This window comes from Schistocerca gregaria, chromosome 5 (assembly GCF_023897955.1).
Source record: "Schistocerca gregaria isolate iqSchGreg1 chromosome 5, iqSchGreg1.2, whole genome shotgun sequence".
In the NCBI taxonomy this organism is placed as follows: domain Eukaryota; kingdom Metazoa; phylum Arthropoda; class Insecta; order Orthoptera; family Acrididae; genus Schistocerca; species Schistocerca gregaria.
Genome location: NC_064924.1, coordinates 258,233,617 through 258,249,822, shown reverse-complemented (window position 1 = coordinate 258,249,822; position 16,206 = coordinate 258,233,617). Strand labels below are relative to the sequence as shown.

General features: G+C 41.7%; 1 protein-coding gene across 1 annotated transcript; it reads right to left on the bottom strand.

Moving 5' to 3' along the window:
• Nucleotides 1-897: 897 nt before the first annotated feature.
• LOC126272920 (ejaculatory bulb-specific protein 3-like) lies at nucleotides 898-14,968 on the bottom strand. The gene is made up of 2 exons (XM_049976207.1): nucleotides 14,730-14,968; nucleotides 898-1,334 (listed from the first exon to the last, which is right to left on the bottom strand). Exons 1-2 carry the CDS (start codon nucleotides 14,923-14,925, stop codon nucleotides 1,138-1,140), a joined length of 393 nt encoding a protein of 130 aa, XP_049832164.1. The 5' UTR covers nucleotides 14,926-14,968; the 3' UTR covers nucleotides 898-1,137.
• Nucleotides 14,969-16,206: the final 1,238 nt, after the last annotated feature.

Genomic DNA, 16,206 nt, shown 5'->3' with positions numbered 1-16,206 from the left:
TTGTAAGTCGCTCAGGTGATTTATCTTTTAGGTGTTTTCTATGTTCATCTACTTTTACTATCAGAGTTACTTATTTAGAGATGTGCGCACAGCATTAATTTTTTTTTTAAGTTTTCCTTTAATAAGATCTAAATCTTTCTCTTCGATAGTAGATACCACTTATTCTATATCTCATGAACACAGACAAACTTGTCTTTTTCCACCTTCGTTTAACACATTGGTAAGTCATGTCTTCCTCTACATTTTGTTACTGTCATAAGGTTTTCTACTTAAAATAGGTGTTAAACGGTACTGCAGCGTTTGGATGAGGATATGAAGCATTTCAGACCTCTAGGGATGAGGAACGGTAGTGCAGCAGTTGAGTAATGTTGTTGCTCTACAGTGGGAGTCCAAGAAGCATTGAATAAAGTCCCAGTGGCTTTGTTTCCAATTCTGATCTGATGTTCACAGTCCTGAGCATACAAAAAAAAAAAAAAAAAGTGACGAATCTTTAACAGGCTGTACAAAAGCTACTGCAAATAGTAATCGGTTAGCTGGAACATAAATTCGGAGCACATTTCACAGTATAATTTCTATTTGCCACTGACGTGAGCAAATGGATGCACAGCATATCTGAACGTTGGCATTAGCCAGCTTTAAATGTAGGAAGCTATCACAGATCATTAAATTCTTTTTCTATGAATGAGAGTCGTGCATGCTGGATTAACATATGCAGCAATATAAGTTGTTTCTAAGGGAGGAAATACGCATAAAATAGTTGTGTGCAGAGGAAAGGAAACGTACAAAGTGTTAATGTTGGTCAGTTTCTTCACTGGAAAAACCAAACATGTTGCTGAATCAGTCGATGGGAGAAAATCGAGACTGCTATGCACAGAAAATGTAATGTACAACAAAATATTGGCGCTTTACATGAATCCGTCACGGAGTATTTATTTTTGTACTCTGAGGATGTACAGTATGAACAATATTAAGCTGATTTGTTAGATGGTATCTTCATCGGTCACTATCTTTTAGTCTACACGGCCTGTCTCGCGGCAGAGTGTGAGGTGCTGGAGATGTAGACGTGGGCTGAGTGTGGATGATGCACGTGAGTTATCACAGACAGCTGCGGGAGCCCCTGGCAGGGCCCAGAGGCGCTCAGAAGTTGATGCCTCGCTGCTTCCAGGTGGCGCTGTGCTTCTTGGTGTACTCGCCCGCGGGGTCGTACTTGGCCTTCAGCTTGGTCCAGTCCTGCGGACGCTTCTCCGTGACGTACTTCAGCACCTTCACCGACCTCTCCAGGTGGCGCGGCGAGCAGTCGTTACACCCGGTGGCCACCAGGTTCGGGAGCAGTTCTGCACAAATGTGAAACAACAAGATGACGAATGAAGTGGCTGAAAGAGGTTAGTTAGGGGATAATTGATCGCTAAGATAACGGCGAAAGCTAGATGGGGCGTAGGTGTCTGCTATTGGTGGAATTATTCAAATCCTCCTACACCTAAGTTTTACGGAAACTAGCAAATCGTACTCCTTTTTTGTCTTATACGATCGGGAACACCTTCACATTAGCCAGATGTCCAGGAATACCTAAGGAAATATGATTCGTACTCATTCCACTAGTAATTGACACCATTGTTGTATCAGTTGTAAATAAGTCTTCGCTTTCTGTACGACTCTGTTTGTGGTAACGAAATGCAGGTCACTGAAGTAAGCAATACCAGAGATGGTTTAAAAATGGGGTAGCAATTTTCTTATCTACAGATAAGGTCGGCAAGTAGTCTTTATTCCTGATGAAGTAGTTGCTGTTTTTCGTATTCATGGATAGAGGAACAGTGCTTCCTTTCTATAACAAAACTATGTGGTCGACATGCGACAGAGCTGACAGTCCAAGGAAGCCAAAGTGATACTTATGAGTCGTAGAAAAGTATCAGCTACCAGTCACAATAAAAGGTTATTTCTTTGTCGCACTACCGGTTTCGGGCTTGCGCCCATCATAAGGTGTTTATTCATTCATGTACATGTTTATACTGTTGGAGTTCAATAAAAATGAAGTGCCATTGTTATATGTAAAGACAGTGGATTTCACGAGTGCACATCATAATAGTGAAATATGAAGCTATAATTGGTAAAACTGAAATATGGACGCGAAAATGGCAATAAGTGTGTAACTAAGTGGCAAAACTATCACCACAGAGTAACTATAATAATGGTGCTTCATCCTTATTGATCTCCTACAGTACAAACATGTACATGAATGTATAAACACCTGAGGATGGGCGCAAGCCCGAAACCGGTTGACAAATAAATAACCTTCTATTGTGACTGGTAGGGGATATTTCTCTACACCTTATGAAGGAACAGTCACGGAGTTCGACAGCATCCGTTATGGATAAATTTCATTCACTTATGAGTCTGTACACGAAACTATGTAGTTTCAATGACATGATCAGTGAGGTGTATAGCAAGTGTAGAAATTGGTAGGAATAAGGAGTGACTAGGAATCCGATAATGACAGAATTATTATCCTCACGAACCCAGCATTCCCAAATTGAAAGACGTACAGAATATATAGATAGCATGTAAGTATTATAGTTACATGATGCTGCAACGTCCTGTGAATAGAGGAGAACATACAGTTACCGTTTTCGTTGTTGTTGGGGAGTCTTGGATAGAAGAAATAACGATAGGGTTCCTTTACTTCTGATAAACGCACACTACAGGAAAGAAGACGACAATGGAGTATGTGGAACCACTTATTGCTTTTGACAGTCGCTTCGTCTAAGCTTAACCAGATGCAATTACCGATACTGAGCGTCTGCTGGCAGATATAAGAAATAACTTAAACGAATTATATAAATGGGTAGCAGTGCTACTCTAAGATGAGTAGATTGTTAGAAGAGAAGAAATTGTAGTAAAATCCATTGAATCAGTGATCAGGGAAAAGGGGAAAAAAGAGACACATATATCACACTTAGGTCCTGAAATTGTAGATTTCAAAAACTCTTGTGGCATACTCGAACTTCGCGGTTGAAGTTAAGCACATTTGAGCTGCAGATATGGAACTGATGCTTTGAAACTGAAATATTTGAGGCCCTCCGTTCTAATTAAACAGCATGTAACCTGAGAGATATTTGTTGAACACTTGCTGGTTACATAAACTACAGATGAAGAAACCTAACTCGCTAAAGAACGTTATTTTGAAAATGAATACTACGTTCCCATCTCAGCTTAATACAACTACTAGTGCCAAAATATTTCATTAATGAAATGTAGTGGAGTTACATGTTGTTAATTAATATCGTTTCCATACTAGAGAATAGATTTCTATAATCTCAAGCCAAAGTTATTGAGGCTAACAGACGAGACATAGTTGCGTCTAACGAATAGATTAGGGTGTATCCAACCAACGCAGAACAATAAAAATATGGAATCTATAATGTCGAATACAACTGAAACAGCAAACTGCTCGAAGTTTATGTAACACTGTGGTGAAAACATTGAATATAACTGATAAATTATGGCCTCTAATGGTCAAAATCAATCACGATCCACGACAACACGGTAAAGAATTTTGTGTTTGTACTGCTTTTAATCTTATTGTTAATTTCTGTGCTTCTCATGTGTTGTTTTTCAAGTCGTGTAAGTCAACCATTGTTTCAAAAAATATTTTCCCAGAATGAAATTTCACTCTGTAGCATAGTGTGCGCTGCCAGATCTCTTTCTACGCTACATTATACCTGCTTCTCGCTTTATCAGATAATTAGGGAAATATTGTAACTTCTCGACAGATTAATGCTGTGGACCCGACCGGCACTCGAATCCGGAACTATTGCCTTTCGCGAGCTACTAATTCAGGTGCCGAGCACGACTGAGGTCCCCTGCTCAAAGCTTTACGTCCGCCAGCATCATGGCAGAGATCCCGAGTTTGAGTTCCGCTCCGACGCACAGCTTCAGTCTGCCAGGAAATTTCAACATTTCCCCAATTTTATAATGAACCCAGCAACAGATACAATGCAACATACACAGAGATAAAATAATGAAGTTCCGGATGTCAAATTAATGTGAATTGAAAATTCTTAGGCTTTCGAATGGATTGACTAAATAATAGAAAATTGCATTAAATCTATCCAAAATATGAACAGAGGGACCGTACTTAAATATTGGTTATCATCTATTATATCAGAAGACTGTTTATTAAATAAAAGAGTAATCTGGTGATCCGTTGGGAACATAAAACATTAGCGTTAAAAATGTGAGAGAAGCCTATAAAACTAGGACATCTTACTGTAGTTTTCCTGATGTTTTGAGCTCTGCACTAACTTTTGGCTTGGCGTCACTTTGGTAAGAGTTGCGTCTCCCGACGTGGTAAAGCAGAGATCTACAAACAAGGATCATTGGGTCGTCCAATAAGTGGGGCAGTGTTGCTTGTGCTAGCATGGTTTCTGTGTCTAACTTGCTTCATCCGTTATAATGTTATTTTCATTTTTTTTATTTTCTTCAGGGTAAAAGAATTCCTCACTGTCATCTACTTCTTGGTGACCTAGTTTTGATGTCAGATTTGTAGCTAATCGGATTCGTGTACACCGTGGTCACCCATTCTAATGTTGAGATTATCTTTATTCTAATATCTGCTTCTTCCCCTTAATTTCGTCATTCTTTGGTTTTATTGATTATTCATTGATCGATTACCTTCGGTGAATCAGTTCAACAAGCCTTGTAGTAATTCTTCATGATTTTCACTGGAGTAATAAACGTCGTCAGCGTATCTTATCACTGATATTCTTACTCGCTACATTTTAATTCTATACTTCAAACTTACTTTCATTTACGTCATTGTTTCTCCGATTTATAGTCCTACATTCTCATAGTTGCGTGTGGATTCTGGTAAGTACTCTAAGTTACCCGTCTTTGCGTATGGCTTACTTTCATTTTTCTCGGAGCTGCGAACACCTTCCACCATTCTATATTGTCGTACGCTTTTCTTAGGTTGACAAGTCATACTAACAGTATTGAAATCTCCTAGGTCTTGCTTTCATTATCAATCGCAACTGCACAGCTGTCTCTGTCGCCATACCTCCCCACAAACCAAACTGATCGATATCGGTGAGATCCTAGATTTTCTTATCTATACCTTGTAAATTACCTTTGCTAGTAATTTGAGTACACGTGATGCTAAGGTGAGTGTGCTACAGTTCTCGCACTTATCCGATAATTTTCCGGGCTCTGTGGCTGAAATTTATCCGAAAGCCTGATACATTCGAAGTCTCACAGATCCTACACTCTGACGCGAATAGTCGTATGTTCACCATATCGCTCAAAGGTTTTAAATTACCGAAGGAAAGTTTACAATATCTTCGACCTTAGTTAATAGTAAGTATCCTAAAACTCTGTTAAATCCTAATGCCGGATCAACTTTGTCTTCCATACCGACTTCCATTGTTTCACTTACGACGTCATCAGATGGTTCACTCTCTCCTAGAGGACTCAAATGTACTCATTCTACCTATCCCCTCTCTCGACTATTTTTGACAGTGGATTGTCCATTATACTCTAATTGTTAGTATTCTTGATTTTAAGATTTTTTGACCTTTTTATACGATGAATTAGTCCATCCGATGACCATTTGTTTTTCACATTTTTGCTGCAGCCATTTCGTTTTGGCTTCCCTGCCCTTCCTGTTTGTTCCATTTCTATGCGACTAAATGACCATGTTCCAGTCATTCACATTTTTTTTTTTTACTCCCTGCTTTGCTCGATCCGCAGAAAAATTTCTAATGTTACCCAAGATTTCTTCGTGGTTACCTTCCTTGTACCTATATACTTCCTTCCACATTTTCTGCCATTTCTAGTTATGTCCGTTCTTCTTCAGATTAACTGTTATTCATTATCGCATTATCTACGTGATCAGAGAACTTCAGACGCACCTCATCTTTAACAGAACCCAAGTATCTCACTACCTTCCATACTGATTAAACTTTGGTCTACTCTACTCGTAATTATTGAATTTCTATCGGAGTGAGTATTTGCTTCTGGTTATGCCTTGCAAACCAGTATCTCTTATGGGAATGTCTCTCTGACTATGACGTAATCCAACTGAAACCTTCCAGTGTCCCGGGTCTTTTTCCAATTCGTGTCCTTGCCTTGTGATTTCTGATTAGTGTAGTGGTTGTTATTAGCTGGAAAGTACTGCACAATTCATTTTAGTCTCTTTCTCCTCATTTCTACTACAGTAACTTTTCTCGTCTTTCTTCTTCTACTTCGTTCCAATCCCACATTACCATTAGTTTTTCGTCTACCTTTACACACTGAAATACCAGTTCGTAAACTTCACATACACCCTCTGTCTCTTCACATTCTGCTTTTGACGCGTATATATGTATCTTAAATATTATTTTTGTCATTGTGTTGCTCTCGACTCGACTATGATGAGAATAAGATATTTGCAGACCGATAATTGTAATTGTCTGACGTCTACCTTCCTATTCATAAAGAGTCCTAATTCCGTGAAACAGATCTCTGTTGCTGTTCATATTATCCTACGGTCGTTGGGCCATAAATTCTTATTTTCTTTCCGTTATACTTTACTAACACCCACTACATCTAGACTGAGGCTTTGCAGTTTTGTTTCCCGTTCTTCTAGCTTCCCTACCACGTTCGAACTTCTCAATTTCCACTCTCTCAAATGGAGAAAGTCATCTTTTCGTTGGTTATTCTATATTTTCTTCGAGGTTACCTCTCTCTGGACAATCTCTTTCCGAAGACCCGAAAGGGCTATTAATGCCGGAATAAGATGCCAGCTGAGAGATCATTACGACTCTTGTTTCAATCACAGGCCACTTGTTCTGTGGATGCACCCTATATGTCTTTAAAGCTATGGTTTTCATTACCTTTAGCATCATACTATTGGTCATTGCAGACTCTTCCGTCTTTGAGGGGCAATCTTCCATCCCTAGAGTAGGAGGGTACAGTGAACTTCTTTCTGCTCCCCGCATTCGCTGACGAGAAGGCGGGTCACTCCTAATACCGGAAGTCTTCGGCTGCCATTGCTGACCGTTTTTATCCAGAATTTATGCAATGACAGGAATCGAAGCTAGGACCCAGAAGATTTTGCTTACTAACGAAAGCCTAGACCATGGCTTCACCTCTAACATTGCTGCTTTCATTTTATACGCCTATAAAAAGTCATTGGTTTATATTCATTACCAATACATGAACAATGATCTCGTCTGAATTCTGATCTCTGAAGGCAAGCATTTTCGCGTCTGTGACACATATGCTAATATTTACTATGGCCCAGTTTGCTTGGTTCTATGTTTCTCATCCCGTGTTTTAAGACTTTATCACTCCTCACAGCGCGTAACATGGTGTCTAACCTTGAGGCACGGAGGTACGCTAGATCCTCACTAAATCCGCGCAGTGGCTTAACAACTGTTGTTCTGGCACACGAGAAAGAGAGAGTGTGCTTTTTATGTGGCTTTCCATACACTCTGAGGCAAATATAGGGCTTTTCCCCATTGTCCCCCTCAGAAAATATGACGCACAGCATGTAAAATGTGACAACATACTGAAAACATTTTACGCGATTCATTAACAGGTGGTGCACGCGATTGAAATTGGCCAAGTATTGAGGCGAAAGGAAAAGGAACTTTCTACTAAGTTAAAATAAATTGGCCAAATGATGAAACACAGTAATCCAATAACGTGGATTAAGCTCTAGGAAACGGATTTACGTTAAAAATACTGATGATATCTTCGAATAGTGAAAGACGGGATTATTGGTAGGTAGCTGCCAGAAGTAACCGAAAATGAATCCATGAAAACGCATTACTGCCTTTGATTATTGTTCTCGAGAGGTTAGTACATCATTTCTGTGGCAATTGGCTACGGAGCCAATTCACAGTTTAGTTACAACATCGCAGAATACTGTCTAGAGGTAACATTCATTGGCCCACAGCATCAGAAAATGGTTAAAATGGCTCTGAGCACTATGGGACTTAACATGTGAGGTCATCAGTCCCCTAGAACTTAGAACTATTTAAACCTAAATAGCCTAAGGACATCACACACATCCATGCCCGAGGCAGGATTCAAAGCTACCACCGTAGCGGTCACGTGGTTACACACTGAAGCGCCTACAACCGCTCGGCTACAATGGACGGCACACCATCAGACAGCAACTTCTATTCCTGATGGGAATCACAGAGATAACTTTGCATCACGTCTTCTATATCAATACAGAGTATTGCAAGTACCCATCCGTACCTGTTCCTCTTAATTTCTGTTGATAAATATAGCTATCGTGACAATGACCCACTGGCGGCTGCACGCCCTTGGAACTGTGGCCACTGCTTATTTGGAACGCGACCTTCTGTCTGTGACTTCAGACACCCAGTAGTTTGCCTTCGCCTCGACGGCGAGCCCGGAAACTCGTCTACCTCGCTGTGGGTTAGGAGGAGAACCGGGTCTCTAAGACGATTTTATTACTCTGACCTTACTCTTGGACTGGAACGAAAATGTAAGTCGCTGAATTTGGGCAGTATGTTACTGTGATTCAGCTATCAAGGCGCACATTTTCATGCTCAACGACAGTCTCTCTCAACTTTTAGTAATAACGTACCCACCGCTACAATGAGGAAGCATAATTGCGGCGGCCAATCTTGATCAAATCTTCCGAGCTCTGCAAGTCTAACTTCCTGAAAAATCTGTTTCCCGCGTTATCGTTTACCAGTTCTACAATTTTTGGCTCCGCTGCGCTTTCAGCTGGTAAGATAACCCTTACTGATGGCTTACCTCTTGTCCCATTCATTCGCCCAAAAATCCAGTAAGGATCCTCTCGCCACTTATTTTCCCCACGGCTGTAGATTTCTCAAATAATTGGTCCACTTAATTCTAATGTCCTGGAGCATCATCACATTTCAGGTTTCTTTCAGAATCTTGTTTTCTAGTATCCTCACGACGCGGCACATTACCATAGAACAGTATGTTTCGGAACTGACAAACGGAACATATCTGTTCCACATAAATATTTAACAGGGAAGAGAGCTTTCATCCCTAAAGTATTGTTGGCGTCACTGTTTAACGGTGTCTTTTTGGCTGAAGTATTAGCCAAAACAGCTTTCTACACCTCCACTAGTACGCTTGACGTTCCTAACTTGATCGTCCGTTAGCGTAACCTTGTTCTGACGCAGAAGAGTGTCTTCACTTTTTTTGTGAGATTTGCACAATCGCTTTCCTCTATTCTGTGTGACACGTTTTCGTAAGCGACATTTTAAGCTAAAGAAATTAAATTGCAGGATAGTTAAAACTTTCCCACAGAATTTTCCTTGAATTACTGAACAACAGGCTCGTAAATGTGCTTCCAGTAAGTATCTTCGTCCGGCAGTACGAGGCAAATGGAACTGAGATGCAGGTCAGCAAGTTCCACTCTACGTGCAAACAAGCTCCTCGTGCAGACCCTGAAGGCCCAAGGGCTGCTGTTTGCCCGCCATCGCAGCCTGTGCCTCGCTGAGTCACGCGGATGCTATATGGAGGGTATGTGGTCAGCACAGCGCTCTCCTAGCTGTTTTGCCGACATCTCAGACCTTGGAGCTGCTACTTCTTATTCAAGTAGCTCCTCACTTGACATCAAGAGGCTGAGTGCGTCCTGTACCAGTCTTCCAGGTAAGGAAAAATCCTAGGCAGTACCGGGAATCGAACGAGGGTCTTCCGTAAGGCAGCCATCTGTGCTCAGCATTGCCGGCCGCGGTGTCCCTGCGGTTCTAGGCGCTTCAGTCCGGAACCGCGAGACTGCTACGGTTGCAGGTTCGAATCCTGCCTAGGGCATGGATGTGTGTGATGTCCTTAGGTTTAAGTAGTTCTAAGTTCTAGGGGACTGATGACCTCAGATGTTAAGTCCCATTGTGCTCAGAGCCATTTGAACCATTTGTACTCAGTATTCAGCTATGGAGGCGGACTAGATCACGCTCTACCTCGCGAAATTTACGATTATATTTTTCTTTAAAACAATGTATTCAAATAGCAATTCTTGTAGAAAACAAGCTGCACGAATTCGAATTGAAAAGAATTTTTTACAAAGTAAGAGTTTTCAGAAAATATGCGTGAGATACACTGTCCTTTCGACCACCGTCATAATCCTTACAAGGAAGCAGAATTCACTTCCCAATATAACAAACCGTATGTCCTTATATTACGGAAATAATTCCATACATGTAGACGAAATCAGGAAGCCTTTATATTTCATTTCCATGATATCCAGTGGTCAAAAGCTGGGATGGTCCTTCCTGTCGTTGGATACAGCATTTCTATACACTGAATAACAGACCCACTAGGACAGTGATTATCATCTTGGAAAATAGCTTTCCTTTTTAAAATCGTTCTCACGACACCTACGATGGCATTCTAGTATTCATGAGTCCACGTAGGAGCGAGTACAGGTCTCCCAACAGATATTTGACATTGGCATTCAAGAGAAACATAATTTAAAGTAGATGCCGTTTCTTTCATTAACGTCCAATAAATAACGAAGAGTTCAAGTTGACACCAGATCATTTTACTTCTACCTCCATTGTTTAAAGAGTGGCAATCATCGCTGAAAAGTGTTAGCTAATTCAATTCCCATGGACGGAGTGTCCATTGATTCTGTTTCAGCCTTACTATTTTGTGCGTCTAGAGACAGGTGAACTGCTTTCACGAAACAATTTGTGAAGCTTCCTGCAACATTTACGTTGTTCAAGTACTAGACACAAATGTATCCATTCATTTTACTAAGGGAAACAACCGGTACCAATGTCCAATCCACAACAAAGTCTATAATCAAAAGGTAGGTGCCTCACATTACTGACTATGCTGCCTACAGCTTTTTGACACTCATTTGCGCCAAATGTATCACAAAAATTGCCGTCGTGTAGCTTATGAATTTGTCCCTAGGGAAACTTCTATCAGCTAATGCTGCACATTATCAGAGATAACAGCGTGAAGGAAACCTATAACGTTAATTGTTAAAACATGAAGCCATTCAGAGACTGTATTTTCTAAATTGTACTTAAGTAGAACTGTAAGAGAACGTAGATGAACATGAGATGGGATATTTAATACTGTGAGAAGAATTTCATAGAGCAGTAAAACACCTGAGCCGAAACAGGGTCCGGAAAGTAACCGACATTGCATCAAACTACTAACTGCGTTGGGAAAGGCTGCCACGACAGAATTCTTCCATCTGGTGTGCAAGACGTAATTGACTGAAGTAATACATCCAGACATAAAGAAGAATACAATAATTACAATTCCAAAGTAGATGCTGACGGATGTGAGTATTACCAAACTATCAGTTTAATAAGTCATGGTTGCAAAATTCTAAGATGAATTCTTAACGCAAGAACGGAGGAGATGGTAGAAGCTGAGCTCGGAGAGATCAGTTTCAATTCTGGAGAAACGTGAGAACGCGTAAGGCGATGCAGACCCTACGACTTAAGTTTGAAAATAGGTGAAGGACAGGCAAACCTTGCTTTCTAGCATTTGAAGACTTAGGTAAAGCTTTTGACAATGTTGAATGGAGTATATTGTTTGAAATTGTGAAGGTGGCATGGGTAAAATACACGGAACGAAAGGCTATTTACAACTTGCGCATAAAACACACAGCAGTTTTAACAGCCAAGAGGCATGAAAGTGAAACAGTGGTTAAGAAGGGAGTGAGACATCGTTGTAGGTTATCATCATTGATTCAGTCTATACACTCACCAAGCAGTAAAAGAAACAAAAGGAAAACTTGAAGTATGAATTACAATAAAATAAACTTTCAGGTTTCTCGATGACACTGTAATTCTGTCAGAGGCAGTAAAGAACTCGGAAGAGTCGACGAACGGAATGAACAATATGTCTGAAGCAGGCTATAAGATTAAAATCAACAAAAGCCAATCCAGTATCATGGAATGTAGTCGAATTAAGTGATGCTGAGGAAATTAGATTTGCAACGAGACATTAAAACTAGTGGATGAGTTCTGTTATTTGGGAAGCAAAATAACTAAAGATGGTCGCGGTAGAGAGGATATAAAACGCAGACTGGGAATGGCAAGAAAAGCGTTTCTGAAGAGAAATTTGTTAACGTCGAGTATAGATTTTTCTACTCTGAAAACATCTGTATTGAGTGTAGCCACGTGCGGTAGTGCAACATGGAAGAGTGTAAAAGCATTTGAAATGTGGTGTTACAGAAGAATGCTGAAGATCAGATTGGTAGATCACATAACTAATGACAGGATACTGAATTGAATTGGAGAGAAAAATTTGTGGCACAACCTGACTGGAGGGAGGGTTCGGTTGGTCGGACACATTCTGAGACAGCAAAGGATAATCAGTTTAGTGTTTGATGGAAGTCTGGGAGATCAGGGAAACCAAGATATGAACACAGCAAACAGATACAGAAGGATGTAGGATGTAAGTACTTATTTGGAGATGAAGAGGCTTGCACAGGATAGAGTCTGATGGAAAGCTGAATCAGACTAGCCATCGGACTGAAGACCGCAGCAAAAGTTCACCTTAGCTCCGTTTCAATGGCTTCTAAATATGCCTAATGCCGTCTCCGCTGTTCCAGATAATCTCAAGACGAGCTAACGGGGCGAAACGCGTAGCTAATAATGAATCTCTTGCAACAGTGTCTGTTTTCGGAACATTGAACCACTGTTGCTACACCAAGCCAAAATGGAGTGGAGTAGTGTATTGGATGGGTCATTAATTTATATTTTTCTTCTTCTACGTCTACATCTACATACATACTCCGCAACCCACCATACGGTGAGTGGCGGAAGGGTACCTCGTACCACAACTAGCATCTTCTCTTCCACTCCCACACAGAACGAGGGAAAAATAACTGCCTATATGCCTCTGTAAGAGCCCTAATCTCTCTTATCTCATCTTTGTGGTCTTTCCGCGAAGTATACGATGGCGGCAGTAAAATTGTACTGCAGTCAGCCTCAAATGCTGGTTCTCTAAATCTCCTCAGTAGCGATTCACGAAAAGAAACGCCCCCTTTCCTCCAAAGACTCCCATCCGAGTCCCTGAAGAATTTCCGTAACACTCGTGCGATGATCAAACCTACCAGTAACAAATCTAGCAGCCCGCCTCTGAATTGCTTCTATGTCCTCCCTCAATCCGCCCTGATAGGTATCCCAGACGCCCGAGCAGTACTCAAGGACAGGTCTTATTAGTGTTTTATAAGCGGTCTCCTTTACAGATGAACCACATCTCCCCAAAATTCTACCAATGAACCGAAGACGACTATTCGCCTTCCCCACAACTGTCGTTACATGCTTGTCCAACTTCATATTGCTCTTCAATATTACGCCCAAATATTTAATCGAGGTGACTGTGTCAAGCGCTACACTACTAATGGAGTATTCGAACATTACGGGATTCTTTTTCCTATTCATCTGAATTAATTTACATTTATCTATATTTAGAGTTAGCTGCAATTCTTTACACCAATCACAAATCCTGTCAAAGTCATCTTGTATCCTTCTACAGTCACTCAACGACGACACCTTCCCGTACACCATAGCATCATCAGCAAACAGCCGCACATTGTTATCCACACTATCCAAAAGATCATTTATGTAGATAGAAATCAACAGTGGACCTACCACACTTCCCTGGGGCACTCCAGATGGCACCCTCATCTCCGACTAACACTCACCATCGAGAACAGGTGTTTATTAGTATGCATAATCACGCCCACACCATTTAGAAGTATCGGTAGATATGAGCATGTAACACAAATGCGCCGATAACACTGCTTCCCTTTGCGAGCAGCCAGGTCAGATTACAACCTGGTCTTCCTTACGTAGGCTTTCTCAATTTTCATTAGACTGGGACTCTAGGAAGCTTCCTTAAGTCACAATAACTGAATACCTCCCACTAGCCTTTAGTGTGCTGGAATTAGAATTAAAACACAACAAAGATTTACACACGAAATTAAACTAGATAAAGGAATTATACAAGGGGATTCAGTAAGCAAACTCGTGTTCAGCTGAATAACGGACATCATTGATGAAGTAACTTTACCAGTTTAATAAGACAGCTTGTCAGTTATGGAAACCTTAACTAAAAAACTAAGAGTATGGTAATATCAAAAGAACCTGTGGGATGTAAGTTAAAAGCAGATGGTGTGTCAATTAAATTGTCTAGGCACTGCTATGACTAGCTACAAAGACTTAATTATGGAAATGAAAAATCAAGTGGCAGAGGCAGTAAAGGTAGCCAGGTGTGTGGAGAAACAACTTTATGGCTGCTGAGAGGAAAATAAAAATTCCAGTATATAAAACAATGGGATGACCTGTTTTGACATATCTGTCGGAAAGCAGATCAGAAACGAAAAAGATAAAACAAAAATTAATGGTAGTGAAAATGAAGATTCTAAGATATTTCTAAGGAGTAAACAAACCAGTCTATAAGGGAACCGTGTGGAATACAAAATCGAAGTAAATGGATGAAGACAGAGGAAGGAAATTGGATCATGTGGAAAGGATAGACCCTTGAATACTACGTTAAAGACGGACAACCGTAAGGGAAACGGCTACCTGGACGACCTTCCAAATGGGACAGCAGTTGGCCCATTACATCCACACGTCAGCAGACAAACAGGGGAATCCTTAGATAGCGGAAGAAGGAGAAGAAGAGTTAGAGAGGAAGTTATACCTATCAAATGGCAGACAGAGGTGGCAGAGAAGGGCAAGTGCGATGTGGGAAGCGGCGGTACTCACTCTTGAGCTCTTTGCCCTCTGGCGTGCACTTGCCGTCGCCGTCGTCCAGCAGGCACTGCACGTAGGCCCTGAAGAGGCGCTCGTTGCCCAGCACCTCGTCTATGTCGACTTTGTCGAGTCTGTCCTGCTGCGGCGCCGCGTGTGTGGCAACCGCGGCCAGCGAGAGCAGGCAGCAGGCGATCAGGATTCTGGCCATGTCCGCCGTCCGTGGTCGCTGGCAATACAGTACCGCGCTGGCCGGCCGCCGCCTCTTATAGCCGCCACTGTGACGTCAGCGACTGCACGTGACGCAGCAGCAACAAACGTGTGGACCGTGAGGTGCCCCACTCGGGACCGGTCACTGGCACCTTTCAGAGCACACACGCCGCTCCCACTTTTCCGTGCCGCCCGTGACCTCCACCAGAGGCCAAGAAGAGACAGGTGTTCATTCGTATGCATGAGCACGCCCACACCTTTCACAAGTCTCGGTAGATATGAGACTGCCTTCCACGCACCGCATGTAACGCAAATGCGCCCATAACACTACTTCTCTTCATGTTAATACGATAGCTGTTCCGAAAGTAACACAAAACTACTTATTGTCCTCCCTGAATGCTAGCCGGCCCCGGTGGTCTAGCGGTTCAGTCCGGAACCGCGCGACTGCTACGGTCGCAGGTTCGAACCCTGCCTCGGGCATGGATGTGTGTGATGTCCTTAGGTTAGTTACGTTTAAGTAGTTCTGAGTTCTAGGGGAGTGATGACCACAGTTGTTAAGTCCCATAGTGCTCAGAGCCATTTGAACCATTTTCCCTGAATGCTACAGACCAACTTGTAGATACCAATGGAAGGAAACTTCCTGAATACAAAATTACCACTCCCTGTCCTACTCATTCAATACTAGATGGGTTCGACAAAAATAAGGAAACCCCATCATGACTAATATGATGAAAAAACCAGTTCGCATTCAAAACAGGTTCCAGTCGTATCGGACTTGACATATGCAGGTTCTGTGTGGTTATGAAAGAAATCTTATATCATTCTTCCTGCAAAACAGGATGCTGGTAGCGACTGTGGAAGTGGAGAGCACATCCTTCTCTCCAAAGTAGACAACAAAAGGCTAGAAAATACTGAGATCTGGTGGACGTGGTGACTAACATCGTCGTGCTCAAAAAATCAATCTTGGACGATGCGAGTTTGTGTTAACGGTGACCATGTCGTCTTGGAACACAGCATTACCATGTGGGAGCAAACATTGCACCATAGGATGGTCCTAATCGGCCAATTCGGTCATATGATCCTTGACAGTAATAATACAGTACGGAGTAAGCATGGGGCTAATGGAATACAATGACATGGCTGGCTAAACCCACTCCAAGTTTCACTCTTGGGACGTAAACTCAGCCAGATGTTCGAAACAGTGTCAAACAATACTCGTACGACCAGATGACTTTCTTCCATTGCTCCACTGCCTGGGCTTTATTATTCAGACACCACTTTA